General features: G+C 41.9%; 1 protein-coding gene across 52 annotated transcripts in view; it reads right to left on the bottom strand.

The window, feature by feature from the left end:
* The window catches only part of Tcf4 (transcription factor 4), a 345,898-nt gene that overhangs the window by 109,673 nt on the left and 216,427 nt on the right, over positions 1–19,798 (bottom strand). For 30 of the 52 annotated variants that reach the window (NM_001437098.1, NM_001437100.1, NM_001437069.1 and 27 more), the window contains 2 exon segments: positions 14,803–14,852; positions 15,312–15,441. In NM_001437098.1, the coding sequence (NP_001424027.1) occupies positions 14,803–14,852; positions 15,312–15,441 (180 nt within the window). 52 annotated transcript variants of the gene reach the window in all.

Here is a 19,798-nt window from a genome sequence, read left to right as displayed (position 1 = left end):
TTGGCCTTTAATGGTTGTGTCCAAACGAATTAACATTTTCCAGATTCTCAAACTAAATTTAAAGCTGATTTTAGCCAGAATAGCTCAGTAGTCTTGAACAAGATTGGAGCAGAATTGTGTACGTATTCCTCATTATGTGTTATGAATTCAGCTGTAAATTCCACATTAAAATGACATCAGCACCTTCATTTTGGATAATATTTTACACAGTAGGAATATTCATTAATGTAGGCGAACAGTGTGATAGGCAGCTTAGACATTAAAGAAGCAGGGAAAACCTAGATGTTCTTCTTTTTTATAGGAATGAAATAAAACTTATAAGATTAAATAACTGAAAAATTGATCTTTAAAAAATATTGAAGGATGGTTTCGTACTTTGTCAAATGAGGAGCATCTATTTACGGGCACTTTCAAATGTAAAGGTCTCAGAATTATCACAGAATAATCGCAGCCACCTTTTGATCGGACATTAAATTTATTATAATATTTAGGGCAGAATAAAATATCACAGATAATTTTACTTGTTTCCCTTATAGTCCTAAACAAAAAAGATATGTGCTAGCATTATATCTTTGTTCTAACTATTTAATATAAAGTATCTGGAATTCACAGATTAGTCTTACAATTAATAAAAGAGGAAAATCCCTTAACTGTGAGGTTTGTATGCACAGGTCATTTGTTGATCTTCAGCTAGAAAAATATAAATGTTCACAGGATTCTTAGTCGGGTGCTGAAATAAATGGCCTGGGAGCTGTGCCTGCATAGCAGCATGAAAATATAGAAATTAGCAAACGGTTAATAGTGTCCTCCGGATTTTATCAAATACTTGGTTTTCTGCAGAGGACAAGAAAAAGAAAGAAGGTACTACTGGAATACGTCGGCAACTAAAGGGTTAACAGACATATGCTGTATAATTAGGAGATGCATTAATGATTATGAATAGTAAATGATTTGGTGCAAAGAAAAAAATTTAGTCAAAGGGACATGTACCTATCTTACATGTTTATTAGTAACTGTATATAACTAGAGAATTCTGCTATTAAGAATCTTGCATTATTGGTGTAAATACTTCCAAGGGTACATCAAATTGTAATCTTTCATACAACATCCATCAAACCAGGCTGGAGATTTTGACAAACATTAAACACAGTAAGGAGGCAATTATGTATGCATGATTTAATCTGCAACTAATTAATATGCAAATTTATTCATATGTTAGTTACTAAATTAAAAATGCAAAGAAGCCCTTATGGTGATTCTCGAAATTTTGCACAAACAGAACATTTAAAATGTAAGAAAAATGGAGGGTTTTTTGAAGCCTACACCACACTTTTGGTGTCTCTAGAACCTGTTGCATTAAGAACGCTAAAAAAAAAAAATAGTGTTTAAATACTAGATAATAATTTAAAAGGTGTGCTAATTTCATGTGAGAATGTGGGAACAGAAAGGTTAATCAGAATTCTCTCGAACTCTTAAGAGATGCTCTCTAATTATCAGACAAATGGTATTCTATCTCTAAGCCTCGTTCCCTGCTCCTGGGGTTGTAGGAGTTGGTCATCTTTCCTGATATCGTGTGTAAATGTTTGGAAGTTTTGAGAGGAATAAACAGTATTTGAAAGCAACCATCTATATTGAGAATTCCAGAGTAACACTGAGTAACATTTGGTGTTCACTAAACATGCAATTCCCGCCTCAAGATGGCAACTCGCTCTTTTAGTCTTTGGGGAGCAGCTCTCTGCAAACAGAGATATACCAGGAAAAATTTGAAAAGGTTAGGGATTCTCTAGGACACTTTCCCCCGAATCTTCCAAGTCATAGTGTGGCTAACGGAAGAGCAATGGCAGGAGGTCATTTTAGCTGAATCAATCTGACACTTTTAACTCTGCATTCCCTGGATTTGAATCTTTTATGTGGAACGAGGGATGTGGACTGGTGATAATTTAAAAACGCCTTTGGGTGTCTGTGTGCGTGGGTGCGTCCACTGAAGTGCACGGTATTCTGTTTTGGTACGCGCCTGCCTTCTGGAGGATTGAACTTCCCTGGGACTGTCTACTGATGAGCAGTAAGACTGACTTTATGTGGACCAACTCTCCTCTGATCACCTCTGCATCTAAAGAGTGCCTCTGACAGCCATGGGCTGGCCTCCTGAAGCTGGCTGCTCAAACATCTGTACTGGCCTCAAGAAATCAACACAAGTTAACAGTACGGGGAAAACACAATAACAGCTTCTACCGCTCTTCCCAGGGCACTGAACTCTCACCCACGCTTAAAAAAAAAAAAAAATCGCCATCGGTCTCATCTCTGCCAAGTGACACACAAAAAGGAAGTTAACCATTGGCTGTTACTTGCATTCACAGTCTGACTCCCATTTCCCAGCTTCCCTTAGCCCATGCGGATGCCAAGCGGACTGCAGCCTGCCCATTTCATTTCGACCACGGCAGCCAAAAAAAGCACCACCCCGCCGCGCGACGACAAGCCGTCTGTTTTGATATTAGTACCTCAGTATGTACTGTAAGGGAGTCAGATGTCCCCAAACTACATGCCCTCCCCGGAGGGACTCTGTCCTAGCCCTCCTTGGCCAGAGAAATGGAGTGCATGCCACAGACCCTTAGCTGTGAAAACACAGGGAACAGAGAGGCACCATTTGCGGTGCACGGGCAGAAAGGGCCACGAGTCTCTCTTCTGCTGGGGACAGGATTCGTGCCCTCTGCTCAACATGCGCGGCCAGGTAGAAATAGGAATTCAGATTCTAGTCCGTCCCTGCAGGGCCAGCGAGCATGGTGAAAGTGAGTTATATAAGGAACCTTTTTCTTCCATAATTTAACTGCAATAAAGGCTAGCCAGTGAACATCAGGCTTTCTTTTTCTTCCGGGAAAAGCACGCAGGGTGGGGTGGGGGGATATTTGGGTTCAGAGAGGAAAGGGCTTTTTGTTTGTTTTTTTGTTTTTTTGTTTGTTTGTTTCTTCGCTACTTGTGAAGGGAGTGGGAGCAAGACAGTAGCAGATTCTTCCCTTCCCAGTGCATACGGGTTTCTCTGCACTAAATGTGCAGCTTCATAAAACAGCAGTGCCTCGGTTCTTCTCTTGAGCCCTTTGCAGCACTAAGGCTCTCTTTTGGGAGTTCAGGAGCCTAAGGTGACACGGGTGTGTGTGTGTGTGTGTGTGTGTGTGTGTGTGTGTGTGTGTGTGTGTGTGTGTGTGTGTCTGTGTGTGTGTGTGTGTGTGTGTGTGTGTCTTCAGGTGACTCACTTTCTGTTGTGACCAAAACTGAACATAAAGCTTTTAAAAGCTTAAATGTACACATTTCTGCATTCATTACACAGTGTTAAATCTAATTTGTTCTTTTTACTGTCACAGGAAGCACATGTTTAAAGCAATCTGTTTCCTCATGTGAATGCTTTCCTGTCTGTTTTTTTTTTTTTAAATTGCGACATACTTTACCCCGAGTAACCAAGAGGTGATCATAAATATCTCTAAATAGCATTAAACAGATATGAAAGACATTAACACTTTCGGAATGCCAAAGTAGTATTAAAAAAAAAAAATCCTAGCAGATGCTCCTGGGTCAGAAAGTGAAATGTGTGTTTCCTGAAAAAAAAAAAAAAAAAAAAAACCAAAAAAAAAAAAAAAACCCCACTCTCTCGTCAGAGTCATAAATGAACTGCGAGTGGTGGAGAAGTTTGGTGTTGCTGAACAAACGGGGATCATTTGGGGGAGCAATGCAAGCCCCCCACTGCCATGGAGGAAGCAAGCTCCATGGAAAGCCAAACTGCGGTGAAGTTTGGAGAAAACCAATATCCTCTGTAATCCACAAGGTGGCAATGACTCCAAGAGGGGGGGGAGCTACCCCAGGAGCAAACACTCAATTGGCTGGAGAGCGGGGGGGGGGGGGTCACCAGCCATGGCCATTTCCTGAGGAACTGAACCTGCTGCCTGGTTTCTCACAAAATTAAAATGGCCTGGGAAAAGCATTCAGCTAAGCACAGGCTCCTCCCAACCCCAGCACCTGCACGAACAAGAGATTCCCTTTATTCTTTAAAAGCAAGGAGACCAGCTCTTGTTTTATTTTTAACTGTTTTTCGTTTCCCATAGGTGAGGAGCAAAATCACTTTTCTTTTTAAGAATTCCCCGGTGGCACAGAGAACACACACTACGGAGATAGAGAAGGCTGGCCTCACAGCGATTATTCAACTCCCCTTTAAAAGCACCCGCATAAACACATCGTCATATTTAATGTCAGAAATGTACCTGAGTTGCCCTAAACACACTCAGCTCTTCTTTCTATGATAAACACAAGCCAGGGAGTCCACCACGACCCAGCGGATCCACACATCTCTATCCTGCCAGAGGCAAGTGAAAGGACAGGCCATGGTCTTCCCTTGGGCTGGGAATGGGAGCCACACCTACAAAGGTAGCTTGCGTGTGCAGCGTTGAGGAGGAAACAGGTTTCTGATCGGTTCAAGAACAACACTTACTATGAAAGAAAGAACATGGGCCTCTCAATTAACTGGAGGCAGGGCTGACTTAGACACAAACTAATGTCGGCTAAAAGCAAGTTATCAGGAGAGGTGTTGGGTAGCTATCTTGGCCTACTGTCCTACTCAGAGCTGTATGACTCGTGCTTAAAGAAGGCTAACCCAGGCCAAGATGAAGGGATGCAAAGAGCGTCCGAGGCGGTACCTAAAGCAGAAGCACGTGACCAGTGCTGAGCAATGTCCGGTGTGCAGCTGAGTCTCTGTTCTGTCGTGACCTGCTCTGACCTCAGCTGTCCTGTCAGATTATTTCCCCTCAAACGGTAAAAAGAAGGGTAGCTGCCTTGTTGCCGAAATTTCCAGTTCAACGTGGAAGACTGACACCACAACTATGCTATTACACACGCGCCATGTGTAGGTAGTAAGTAGGGACAGTGAACTCCAGGTAGGCTGACCGGTCTCCGTGCCTCAACTCTTCTGTCACCTTGTCTCTATATTTCAGGGGGAAAAAAAATGCTCTCCTGGCTACTTGGGATTCCCCTTGGAGCTACTCCACAGGGGTTGTGTGCAGGACCACGTAGAGACATGGCGGTCAGTCTCTGGGGAGGCAAAAGCCTTAAGAATGCTTTTACGGCAGAGATGGCTGGCTGGGGAATCAAACTCAGGGGGCCTTGGACCTTACTATTGAGGTCCGTCCCTAGCCACTGCCAAATGCTACCTTAACGGTATCCTTGGTGCAGGGTGTCCTTGTACTACAGAGGGTGGTGAATAGCTGTAGGCGGCAGAGACAGCATCTTAGTTAAGGTAACAGGAACTTAGTGACTGTGCAGACCTCAGGCACAGCTCTGCCACATACACACTGCATGGCAGTGTGGCACTCCTCCTCTCGCAGGCCTCAGCTTCTTTCCCCGGATGTAAAGCTGCAGCTGCCTATGGGTTCTGTGGTATTACGTACTGTAGTACAGTATGTACGCCTGTGCGGAGGGGTTGCTATGAGGACACTGCCGTCTTTTCTCACAGGCACTGTGGACGTTCCCAGGTTTGGGAACTAAAACGGGCGCCAAGGACAGAAAATCCAGCATCAAGTTAGGAAGGGCCAGTGCTCCCATCGGACTCGACCCGTTATCCCAGGGCTCATTCCACGGAGATGGGCTTGCAAGTCACCCTCAGAGGTGCTGAGTAAGAGACAGACCAAAAGCACCACATGCTCTGTGCTTTACCTTACTCAAGGTGGGAACAAATGACTGATGGGACGGTAAGAGGTTTAAAGGGACAGGGGTCTACTTGTGATGTCATATGGGCTTTTTAGTTTTCTTAATGCAAGACTTCCTTAAAAGGCCACCCATGCTTAAATGCCAGTGACACCACACTGAATTTCATAAAGAATGAAGGACCAATAAGATGACACAGTCATGTGTAACGGGGCATGGATCCTCTAGCCTTTAGTTTGGTGGAAAAGCAAATTTGACAAAATATAAGGGAAGGGGCTGGAGAGATAGCTTGGCAGTTAAGAGCACTGAGAGGTCCTGAGTTCAATTCCCAGCAACCACACCATGGTTCACAACCATCTGTAATGGGATCTGATGCCCTCTTCCGGTGTGTCTGAAGACAGCCACAGTGAACTCCTATACATAAAATAAACACAACTTTAAGATATAATGAAGGGAACGAATAGTGCAATAGGAATGTATGAGAACAGTAGTGTGTGAGAGCACACACTTTTCCCTCCCACTGAGAAGCCTGGAGTTTCAGGGTGTCCTTGAGCAAACATGCCAATGTGATTCACTAAGGGCAAAACAAAATGGGGTTTGTTCACACAGCAATCGCCTATTGTGGTCTGAATTTTACAAACCCTAACACTTCCAACCTACACTAAACACCCTGACTTTCATTTCATTCCGCCCAGGTATCAGTGGGACCACAGATAGCATGGATTGCTATTGGGTGCAAATACAAATAAACTTCATGTTGAGGTACCGTGTGAGATACCCTTAGGCTTTCCACAACAAAATGTCACCCATAAAGTATATGCCTGAGTATTAAGTGGCAGAACTCAAGGCCATTTCGTCTCTTACTTTCAACCAGTACAACAAGGGCTGCAATTGGTTTATTTTCTATCCCAGTGATGACGGTGACTTTCAAGCCACAAACATGCGGCGGCTCTTTGCTTCTGTGTATTGAGAAATGAGCTGAGTGCCATGTGTCACCTCAGTTATGCTTTGATCCTCTGCTCTTCACATCCCAAGTCGCTAAAGTTCATTGACGCAGCAGCCTGGGTTTTAGACACAACTTGTTATTGAATTATTTTGTGCCGCCAAGTTCGTCTCATAATGAGCAAACCAGAAAATATTATTGAGCCTCGTGTTAGCACACCTGGGCACCTGTGCGATGGCCCAATTCCCCAAACAGGGTTACTTGAAAACATTACCGCGAAGAATCAGCCACCTACTTGAAACCGCTTTCTCATAGCAGCTAATGATATAATGATATACTGTGCCGATCAGGAGAATGAAAGCCATTACAATATTATTATAAGTGTAATCCGGGAGGCATATTTGAAATGATATGGGCTGGGAGGGAGGAGGATGCTTCAGGCAGGAAGATACTCTTTCACAGATGATATCAAAATAATTGTTTCAAAACAGCATTTTCTGAAACTCTCCAAACGGTAACAGCAAGGAGTGATGAAAATAGCTTTTCTGTATGTCTGTATGTGTGTGTAGTGTGTGTTTGTGTGTGTATGGTGTGTATGTGTGTGCATGGTGTGTGTGTGCTTGTGTGGTGTGTGTGTGTGTGCATGGTGTGTGTGATGTGTGTGTTGTGTGTGTGTGCATGGTGTGTGTGTGCTTGTGTGGTGTGTGTGTGTGCATGATGTGTGTGTGGTGTGTGTATTATGTGTGTGGTGTGTGTATTATGTGTGTGTATGATGTGTGTGGTGTGTGTATTGTGTGTGTGATGTGTGGTGTGTGTGCTTGTGTGCTTGTATGATGTGTGTGTGTGGTGTGTATGTGTATATTGTGTGTGTGTGTTTATGTATGTGTGTGTTTATGTATGTGTGTGTGTGTGAATGGTAACAATTTTCATGACTGACTGTATTATGAGAGTCATTTTTTTCCTGAGAAAATATACCTTTCTCCTATGAATACATGCTTCATGAGGAACCCCTCAGCACCAACGTAGCAATACACCAAGACATTGTCCCACAGTTGGCTTTGAAGACAGGTCCACAAAGCTGGGGCACGCCCCTATTTTTCTCTCCTACCAAATAATCAAAACACATTTACTGAAGCTTTGCACACCCAGGATGTCTTCTGAGGGCCCTGGAAGTGAATGCTTGCTACGATGCTGAGATATACATTTTTTAAAAAAATATATGATTTGCAAAAATAAGGCTTTCACTTTTGATTTGGCCTGAAATCTACACACCTGCGCAGAATTTAGCTCGGCCCGGCTTTCAGCTCTGAGGTGGGATGCAGAGAAGCATCTGCAATACCTTAACTTCCATGAAGGGGGCGTGTGTGCTCAAGTGAAAGCCGGTGGGGCTTGCTAGGCCCAGCCAGCAGCTTTGAAAGGGGAAAACACAATCATTCCCATGTTGCTGCTCCGAGATCAAACAGTCCGGTACTTTAAACTACAGAATTTGCTCGCATCTTATGAAAGTTCCCACTCTTTGAAAGGGAACACGGTGGCTACACAAACAGGCCCTGGACAGGACAGGCCTAGGCTATTCCTTTGAAATACGGACTTAGAAATTCAATGTAATTTACTTTTAAAATGAAACAAAGCAGGGCCTGCCGACAGGCAGCCTATGGTTACTCTGCCTTAGGAAAACACAGCTTTGCTCTTTTTGATGACATCGTATTTATCTCCCCACCCCAAGGTCTATCTCTTATTTATTGCTTCAAATAAAAAAAACTTTCAAATTCTGAGAAAGGAAGGAAATACATCTTGGATATGCAGAGATTGTTACTAACTGGAAAGGGGGGAATTTTTTTTCTCTGTTAAAATATAAGGAGGGCTGGTCACTCTGTGAACTTTCAATAGCTAAAAAGAAATGGCTTCTAACCAAATACCCTGTCCCCATCTCTGTTTGTCCATAAACAGGGAATCCACAGAGAAGCCCTGGGCTCCCCAAGAAGCTTTAAAATTGCAAAGGACATGGAAGTCCCAGGACCATTCTCTCTCTGAGGTAAGGGAGGAGCCTTGCAGCCAGTCCCTAGGTTTCTGTAATTAAACTGCTAAGAGTTCGAATTTTCACACCAAATTATGCTCCTCAGTGGAAGCAAGGAAAGAAAGTGCAAGATGACAGTTCCCTAAGCTGTGTTTCCTCTTTCTTAACACGTGAGCACAGATGTATTGTTCTAGCTTCTGAGGGTCCTGGTAAATCTCAATAGGTAACACTGAGTGTGAAAACTTAATCACAAATAGTCACATGCACTGGGGAAGGGTCAGGGCGGAATGCTGAAGGCCTACCTTATGAGAGACAAATGAAAAGAAAAAGCAGCCACCCCAAACCCAGTCAAACACACACACACACACACACACACACACACACACACACACTCTCTCACACACACACACACACACTCTCTCACACAGACACACACACACTCTCTCACACAGACACACACACACTCACACACACACACTCACACACAAACACACACACAGACACACACACAACATATACACACAACATACACACACACTCACACACATATACACACACTCACATACACACACTCTCACACACAACATACACACACAACATACACACACACTCACACACATATACACACACTCCCATACACACATTCTCACACACACTTACACACACATACACACACTCACACAGACCCACATACAACATGCACACACACTTACACACACATTCACACACATACACTCAAACACACACATTCCCACACACACTTACACACACATTCACACACTCACATACACACACAAAGACACACACACAACATACAAGCTCACACACACCTCTGGCAGGAGGAACGAAATGGTCTGGCTTCCTTGGAGGCTCTGAGGTCTATAACCTTTTTTTTTTTTTTTTTTTTTTGGTCCCACTGACTTTTACCTTTCTTTTCTCTCTTCATACTTAAAATATGCACAGCAGAGAACAGGAGAGAGTGTGTTCCAAAGTTGCAGGAAAGATTATTCTGAAATTCCCAACAATACTGAAATCTTTGAGGGAACTTCTGGAAGCCCGGAATGCCAAATGCCAAATGGTGCACATTTCCTGTCTGTGCTTTCTGAAAAACTGTCTCCAAGGCAAAGATCCTCCTCCTGTATTGTTTCATACCCCAGAATCTCATACAGAACTTAACGTTTTACTTCGCCTCTAAGAGCAATGGAGAGGATGAGATTGGTTTCCAGAAAACATTACTGAACTTAAAGCTTAAGAGACTGGATTAATGAATTCTGCATTTCCTGCATGAAAAAAAATAAATATCTATGACAACAATTTTCTCGGTTTTGATGGTGTCCCCAGTGCTGTGTTCTATATGCCGTATAAACTGGGTGGCTACTTTGTGTCCTATTTGCATGGCTTAATTACATCACCCTAATCTCCTTCCTCCCTATGTATTTTCATAATTTATTGACTTCATTTAGGTAATCAAATCTCCTATTTGAGTATCTTTAGCAAGGATCTTAGTACACTGAGTTCAAAGTTGATGCCCACGGAGCTGACCTGATGAGTTATAATTATTATAACTGCAAACCATTATAATTGTGTGCAACATCACTACGGTTGTGCATATGCATCCCTCCAGGAAAAGAACCTTGAAGACACCTTCTAGTCTATCTTACAAGACCGCCTGCTTCTACAAGTCCCCAACGCAAGTCTTAGTTCAGGTAGCTGGTAGTCAGTTTACTCATGGCACATTAGTACTGCCCCAATCATACTGAAAAGGGATGTGTTTCTGCTTGGGTTAAAACGCGCCACAAGGTACAGAACGATGTATCTGTAAGACAACTCTCAAGGGCATGATGGTCGACATGTTTTTAAATAGTGTTTTCAAACCTTATAACTTCTGGGCTTCTACTAAGAAATAAACAAGTTAGCAATTTCTCTTGAGAAATCATTTGAGATTTCTTCAAGCATCTGAGGAGGAGAAAAAAAGACAAAACACTTGAAAGTATGGATTCACTAGCATATTTAAAACCTTCATTTTTTAATGTCATAAAAAATTGAAGAAAATAAATACTGTTAGTGTTATTCGCGTTCACTGATGTATCTGATAATTTCTATATAAAAAGATAGCTAAGTCCAGACTGAAAGATTCAATTTTACCTAAGCATTCATGTTCCTTGGGGATCATATGTTATCAAATACGTGCTAGGGTTTTGTTTTCTCAAATCCACCTAAGGACCCACTCATGCCTCAAATTTTCTTGGAGATGCTCCAATCTTATTTTAGAATCATTTCCTCAGGATCTACGCATCCAAAATGATCTCGGACCACATAATGCTTGCCAGTTCCTCCTGAATTAAACATAAATAAATAAACCAAAACTACAATTTAGCATGGAAATTAGATTTTACTGAAAAATTCAGCTTTGTGAAAAATCTCACTGTTGATGACAGAGACCACAAAATAGCTCTCAGGGTAAACCTTTATGTTTCCAGAATCTTACAATGTTCCAGAAAGCCTGAGGGAGCCTAGGGGGAGGTCCGAAATTGAAGTGGAGACCGTCTCCACAAATGTCAGAATTACAAAGTCATAACTCTTCATACATTCTGATAAAACGTAGATAATTTCAATACGAAGATGGAGGCTTCCTATGCTTACATGTGAGTGAGCACAGTAAAAATTCCAAACGACATCTGCTCCCTTTTCTGTGCATTTGATAAGAATATTTTTAAACAGTACACTTGGAAATTGTTCCTTTCTAGATTTTAATTCTATCATGTTAATTTCTAGTGGGAAAAAAAAAGCGTGGATCATTTCTCCTAAGCTGTAATTTGATATGGTGCGTTTTTTCCTCCGCATAAATACACGACTGGATTGGTAAGATTGTTAGGATATTCACAAACAAGCAACTTGCTGGGAAGGGTAGTAAAACTTCCAAGGGCTAAGATCACAAGGAAATGTGGTTTTAAAGCAGACAACCAAGGTTCGGGGACCTAACCAGATGAGAAGTTCACATGTAGGTTCAAAAGGCTGGAAATGCTAAGTGGTCAGTGGCTTCAAGGACTAGCATAGCTTTATTATCTAAGTCCCTTCAGACAAGAAAGGCTCCCAGACAGTGGGACTCGGCTGAAAGGGTAACTTGTTAAGGTGTGGGAAGAAATCGGGACAACCTTCCACAGCAGAAGATGGAGTTCCCTGAACAAGTATCATTCCCCACAGTTTTTCCTTAACCAAAGTATCACAGACATTACCCCAGAGAGCCTATCTTCTCTTCTTCTATGGTTCTAAAGATATTTGTGGATGATGGTCCTATGTCAAGCTTTCACAGTGGCTCAAGGTCTCCAGATGTGGCACACAGTACAAATGCATGGTCATGCCTTGTACCAAAACTATGACATGGTATTGGGTTAAGTTCTCTGTCTCGTCTCTGTCTATCTCTGTCTCTGTCTCCCCCCAAACTCCCTTCCCTCCCATCTCTGCCTCTTCCTCCCCTTCCCTCTCTCTGTAGGCAAAACAGAGCTTTAAAACAAAGCTAGGCAGTCCTCCCAACCTCCTTGACCCAGATAGCCTGAAAGAGCCCCCAAGAGCTATTGAAGTCCATTTCTCTCTCACCGTTGTATTACCATGTGTGACTATGGGATACTACAGTGTAAATGTTCCTCTGTTGGTCTATGAAAGAGAAAGGAGCTATTTCACTGGGGATAGGGGATGGACAGGCATGATAGATTGTAATAGATTTATTACTATCTTTCGTGGTAAATATGTATTTAAGAGAACATCAATTTCTTTAATCAATTCACTGCCAGAGAAGGCTGACCCAACCTTTCACTCTTTGTTACACAGGTATTTGAGAATATGTTGGAACTAGGTTTAGAAGTTTCAGACACATCGCATAATTCTATTTGAAATTAAAAAAAATAAGGGAGACAGAGATCTAAAAATACAGAAATCTAGATCTACTAGAGCTAAAGTGTTACTGTGTCTAGCACAGACTGTTTCCTGAAATCAAGTAAAAATACACACTTGATGGTGGCAAGGCATGGGATCTCCTTATCAGGAACAGAATACAACAAAGCCAATGAACACGAAGTAAATCCCAACCACAAGAGGACTGGGATGTTCTAGAATTACCAGTACAGCAGTGTTAGGAGTCCCAAATTGCTCAAATTTATCTTATTCTTTCTGCTTCAGCCTTGATCTTGTTCCTCGTCTTTGAAAGAAGGGCTGTATACATCAAAGTATCCTTTAGGATGGCTAACACATTTAGCCACAAAAAAAAGTCCTCTCAGAAGGGTTAATCCTAAACCGACTGTCCATCCGAAGCCAAAACTTGAATAATATAAACAAGCTTCTAATTTCTGATATTCATGTGTTAAAAGGAAAAAAAAAGATTTTCTAGGCAGGGCACAGTGTGATCTACCACCAACAGCAATAAAAACCTCTTGACCAAGCTGAAGAGACCAGTGAACTACACAGAAATATTTACATTTATACTTAAATATTTAAATGAACTAAGAGAAGTTACTGATAAGCAGTAATATCGTAGCCACTTTAAATAGCTCCTAAGAAACTGTGACTATTTCTGCAATTTTTTTTTGCAGTAAAGTAAAACACGAATCACGACTAAGAGCCCGAAGTTTATTTTCATCTAAGACATAGATAAAATGAGATAAAATGAGTTTTCAGAGCTTCCACGCACAGTCATGCTGTCATTATCGACCTTCCACCCTTCTCATGTTTTTACTACTACCAGGGTTATGCTACGTTCAAAACGGAAACAACGTCAAGGGCTTTAGCGCTTGAAGCTGCCCTTAAAACTATTCATCTAGAGTTCCCTCTACAGGAAACTCTACCACGAACTTCGAGCTGGAAATCAGCCGACAAAAGCAGCCAACCTGAATAAAATATAGGAACGCAAGAAATAACAACACGGCACGGTTTTAAGTGACGTATTGATATTCTAAAATGACTATTTTATATGCCATTGGCAGTTTTATTTACACAATATTTTTCCATATTTATGGCTAATTTTGTGGTGCTTCTTCAACATTATCAAGTCTGATAATCAGCATACAAAATTTGTGAGGTTTCTCTTTTGATACGACTTATTCTGATATATTCATCTAATAATTTTTTTTTTTGGATGAGCTGAACTGAAATCAAGTCAGATACACAGGTGTGTGGGTTAATCTAGCACATTTGCGAAAGCCATTATTCTCCTAATTTACTAAAAATGAAATAAAACCAAGGAGTGCACTGATTGGTAATACACTTCTGGAAATCTAAATATAATTTTGTCTTAAAGTATAAGGACTTATAAGGCCCATTAGCTTTTTTTTTTTTTAAAGATACTAGAAGATTACATTAAACTGTCTTTACATGTACAACACTGGAAGGAATGAAAAAAACACAGGTAAGAGAGAGAGGAAATCATATTTTTACTTTACACGAGGAGAAAATACTAGCAATGGATCAGTTATAAACAAGTTAAATACTCGGAGGACCTAAAATTTGCAAATACATGAACTCAAATCAGTGTGTCATACATTTCCTGTGATTATAACCAACTTTTCCTAGGTTGGAGGTTGGGGCTTGGGGCATCACAGCAGCAGCCCCTCCACAGCCCCAGGTATCACAAATGCCCAGAATGCTTTGGTGACGGCTGAATTCTCCAAGTCTCACTTTTGCAGACGGTGACCACCTTTGCAGCTTCTATTCATCAACCTCTCCAGAAAATAGAGACATTCTCCCTGCACCCTGGGCTGAAACCCATGTAATTTTTCCCTAAATCCGCTCCACAAATCTCCTTTCGCATGCAAATCCATAAATCATCATAATACTGACAAAGAGTTTAACCGACACATGAAACTAATACTGAGGCTCTCCAAAGCCCTGTACAGGTAAAGCTCTACAACTTGAGGCACCTTTTCAAGGCTCTCTTCAGAGCTTAACTTGCTGAATGCCAACAGAGGCCTGTAGCCTTCCAGCAGGGGCTATTAATCACCACAGTGAGGGTCAGGTAAAGCTGGTCATTCCTCTCTCTCCACATTCTAGATGTGCGAACAGCAGCTCTGGGCACGTGGAATCTCATCGCCTCCGTTAGCCTTCTACTGACACCAAACACATACACAATGGACAAAGTACAGAGCTAAAAAAAAAGACAGGCAGCACTTACTGAAGATGGCAAGCCTGGAGGAACTTTTCTGACTTTCTTTGTCTGCACCTCTGAAAGAAAAGTGAAGATGCCATGAGTTCCCACATGCCAAGTCTCCAAACAAAAAGCTATCAAACCAGGGCGTTACTGAGCTTAGAGCAGACTTTCTTTAATAGACACCCCAACTTGCTTTCAGACTACCACAGATGAAATGCCACTTTGCTGGTGAAAAACGAAGAGACGGGGGTCTACCTTGTGACTACTTTGTGCTTTTAAAACACAGGTTTCTTGTGTGTGTGGTCAGGTGACACGCCAAAATAATCAAACATTTTAAAAAGTTATGGCGTTGCGCAAATGGTTACCATATCCCCTGGGGGAGTAGGAGAAGCACCAAGCTGAGGATTGGCTCGAATCTTTTGGGATGGGTGGGGGTGGGGGTCATTTGGGGGCAAAGTAGGAGTAGTGTAGCAATATTTTTTTATAAATATATTAATAAAGATTCCAAGTATTCAAACAGAAGAGGGCCTTACCCATGGTACTACTGTGAAGAGGCCTCCGTCGGGCGTTATTGCTGGAATATGGGTAGTACTGGGAGCCAGGTTTGGTGGGCGAAAGGGTTCCTGGGTTGCCCATATCCATGTCCCCTCCGAGGAGACTCTGCTAGAAAAGGAGAAAAAAAATAGATGTTTAATTTTTCACATTTACCTCCTCGCACCTGATGGTGAACAGAGTAATACAGAAACTAGCATTTGCTGAGCTAAGACAATTCACATTTATCCAAAAGCAAACGCCACAGAGGAGGCTATCATCAATTTGGGCATTTTCAACCCTTTACTTTGAAGAAGGCAAATGGTGCCCCCTTAAACCAAATAATATTTTTAAAAATCATTTTAGATGATGAGAACTTTAATTTCATAAGAAAATGTCATTTCTTTAAGATGGACGTTTTCTTTCCCCATACTTAGGCTCTGACCTGGGAACCATGCAGACCCATGTTTCGAAAGGACCAACCCGAATCTCATTTTTTGAACGCACACGGTTTTCCCAGCTGCACGCACTGGGAGTGAGTGTGGACAGTCCACTTTCTATGGGACACATCCTGATCACTGGGGACTTTATGAGGCTCTCATGGAGCACAGAATGCCAGATGAGTGGAGAAGAAATTCAAATCCCAGGGCAAACTTTCAGTCTCATAGCAAAAGTAGGCGTCCTCTAAAAATGGTCCTCTAAATCCGAGGAGCTCTCCTGAAGACTACCAGAAACTGAAACAAATCCCCCGTGGAGTCAACATTTACCTGAACACTAGAACGTTCCCACAACATCATTGAGCTGTCACGACGGTGTGACAAATTGCTAAACTTTCGAAAAATGATGACATAAGACGGATTACATAATATTATGTTTCCTAAAAGCTACCTAGGAACTTACCCACAATACATAAACCGCCTGGTTACGCTGTGCTTTGGACACATTGTCCTTTAAATTATTCTGATAGGCAATAAAACGAGTGTAGAGAGCACCGTTTATATTAAGAACAAATTTGCTATTTAATAAAGAAATTTTAAAATTAAGTACTAAAAAATCTAACTTTATCGTTACTTGTAATCAACTTTTACTGACTGAACTAATTACTGTCCTTGATAAAGTACAGAATGTGTTTTCCCTAATCTAAATTCTAATCACCGTGTCACTCACAACAGACTTAGGGATGCTTCACTAACACACTATTCACATGCAAAATACTCTAAATAGCCCAATTATGACTCTGCCCCTGTTCCCTGGTTAACCCGCTGAGAACTGAAAAATTTCACAAGGCAGTCACCACCTAAAACAAAGGGTCCTTGTTTTAAATTAAGACAGTCTTTTTGAGTCCTAAATAGCTCAACAAAGTGGCATGTCCTCCAGTGAAAGCAGTTGGTCAAATATGACCCATAAGCGGGGAAATAAAAGTTCAAAGCTCTCTTAGCCACCACCATATAGCTAAATATCATAGAGAGAGCTGACCAAGGCAGGGGATTTCTGTGACTAATGGTGAACACTCTGTAACAGGATAATCAGCCATTGGCATTCCCGTCTTCACCGTGTCAAGCTTACGACGTGTTCAGGGATACACAGTAAACATCACTTCAGAAAAAAAGAAACCCCTGAAGAAGAAATTCTAGGAGTGGAGACATATTCCCGAGCAACCAGTTAGCAGTTTACTGCTAGCATCTGAGTTTCAGCCACGAAGGATGAAAACTGGGTCATTAGCCAGATATAAGCCTAAGATCCACATGCCCAGCTCTTGCCCTTCTAGAACTTCCGGAAGACGCAGAAGAATTAATGGTGGCAAACTAAAGCACCATACCCCGTCACGGCCAACTTTTCCAGGAATTGGGGGTTTAGAGGTACGACACCAAACGCTTTAAAAATCATTTTTGGTATTCAAATAGGGCGAATCTCAACCTGAAATTTCACTCTCGAGAAATTCTTAGTGACCAAAATCTACATCTATATGAATACCAATCCGAGATGTTTTCTTTTGAAACCTCCACTGGTGAGGTGGGAAAGATATGAAGTCCATAAATTGGTAAATCTACGACTGAGTCTTCATTTTATTAGGAAAGGAGTTTGAAAACAACCAGACATTGTTGTTATTGTCTCTTTCACAGAACGCTGAACCTCCTGCATTCTAGGCACATGGTCTACTGTTGTTACCTCATTCATGGCTCATGAACTAAGACGAGCTTGGCATGTGCCAACCCAGCCAACACTGTATTGGCAACCATCACTCTTATCCCCCACCCCCACCCCACGCCAAATATATAAAATCCCCAGGAAAGGGCTGAATAAATATTCTGAAATATTCACTTTTCTTTTCCCTGGGTCTAACCATTGGTTGATTCCGACTGGCCCTGGTAGCGTAGGTTCCAGTCCCAGAAAAGGACATTTATGTAGTAGGCAGACATAAAAACAAACAAGCAAGCTGACCTGGGTTTTAGTGGCATTCACAATAGAGCTGTGAAGGAAAGATAATGATTGCCTAGCTACTGGCTGTGGCTGACCTCCTTGTTGTTGATTTCAAAGAAAGTCTTCCTGTGTGCCAGTCACAAGCAAATCAGCATCCAATTTGTCTATGCAGCCACGGGAGCTATGTGGGTCCCAGGACCAAAAGCCACAGAACACTTCCAACTAGCGACTCCTGGCAATCTCCCCCTGCCCGCCCAGCCCCCCAAAAACACATTCCTGCTTCTTTCTTTTAGATCTGTTTGTTCCCTTTTCTTTTCCACTCAGACAATGGAGCATTCTTCTAAAGAAACAAAAACAAACATTTCCTCAAACTTAAAGGGGCCTTAATGGCCCCCACAGGGAAAATGAAGATAAAAATATGTGTGCTCTTATTATAGAGTCTACTTATAAAATGAACAATGACTATTTACTATTGTTTGGTCTTTATGTCACACACCTAACCCTCTGTGGCGATGAGAGAGATCAAAAATAATTTCCACTCCCGAAACACTTGTTTAAAAGTCAATGACATTTGATTAAGGCAAATTATATAAAAAGTACACATAAAAGATAAGGCATTCATCTGTCTGTAAAATTGCCTCCAAGTATGTATAGCTTTGGAAAACAAACTTATGCTTCATGGAAGTTAAGTTTAAAAGCTGTCTACTCTCAAAATGAGCAAATGCATCCTTGCCTTAAATAGGATTAGAAAAGTTTTAGGGTCCTGTTTGGGGTCTGTTTGATTGTTTTGGTTTGTCTGATTTGGGCTTTTGTTCTGTGGTTATTCTGGGTCCACAGCACTTAGCCCCTCCTGTCAGCCAGGATACACTGGAAGCAAGATAAGGTGCTTGCTTCACACAGCAAACCTGTACATCTTAGAGCCAGACTTTGTAAACCTTCTTAACTGTTCACATGTGAGGAGAAAAGCCATTTTCTTCTGTTCCAAAGAGAAACTGTTTCAAGCCTTATTAAAATACATACCAAAGAATAAGACGTACTCACTTTGTTCAGTAATCGTAAATGTTTGGAGAGGTACCCACTGTACCCCAGGCACCAGCAAAGAGCCGAGTCTGGCATAGCTATTCCTACACTGAAGTCAAGGTTCTGGGAGGGTCTGGTCAATCGAACTGTTGTTTGTTTCGTAGCCCGTGTGAACTTGCAGACTACCCTAGCATCAGCCCTTGGGAGCTGACTGCCTTCATTTCTTGATCAACTACCGAGCAGTGCAAGTGAAAGGAAGGATGTAAACCACAAATTAAACTTGGGAAACAGAAGCGGCTTATACCTCAAATTAGATTTATAACTGAATGGTAATCAAAAATAGAAGTAACTGCTCGAAGCTTAAATTATCAACTCCTTTTTCCCCCCTTGTTAAACTAAAATCATCTTGCTCCGAACTATTATTCCATTTCAGTCAGCGCTTTAAGTGTAATGGGTGGGTGGCTCATTTCTAAAAAGGAAGATTATATTTACCCTTAATTGTAGATATGAGTGAGATCAGAGCTATGCACACTGGTTCGGGGCATACGATTAATTTATCTAATAGGCGAATGGCCTTGAATTTCAGAGGTGGGACCTAGGAAAGCCAAGGGGGGAGTTGGGGGTTTAGGAAATCTCCGAGGGGGAAAATGTGCCCCTTGCTTTTGAGGCTTTCTCTGCTTTTGCGTCATTACCATTACGTTCTGATCTGATATCAGACACAACATCTTGGGGGAGGCTACGACAGAACACAAGAGAAGCAGTCTCAGATGAAACCAGATTAAGCTCCTTTTCTGAACTTTTGCCAAATGCACGCGAGCCTAATTCGTGTTTGGGTCTTCTAGCGCTCACACAGCTGCGAGCTCGTTCTTTCATCCCAGACCCAAGTGATGTACAGTGGCTTTGTATGGCAAGCCGACTCCATACAGGCAAGGGTTTGTTATCTTCATATGGAAATTGAATCCAGCATGGCTATCAAACTTATGAATTGTTGGATATCCAGATAGGTGCCTAATAGACGATTGCAGCATTGGGTACAAAATAGACGTGG

The sequence above is a fragment of the Rattus norvegicus genome, chromosome 18 (assembly GCF_021556685.1).
Source record: "Rattus norvegicus strain SHRSP/BbbUtx chromosome 18, alternate assembly SHRSP_T2T, whole genome shotgun sequence".
NCBI lineage: Eukaryota > Metazoa > Chordata > Mammalia > Rodentia > Muridae > Rattus > Rattus norvegicus.
Note: the sequence above shows the minus strand (reverse complement) of the source record. Positions and strands in the feature narration are given on the sequence as shown.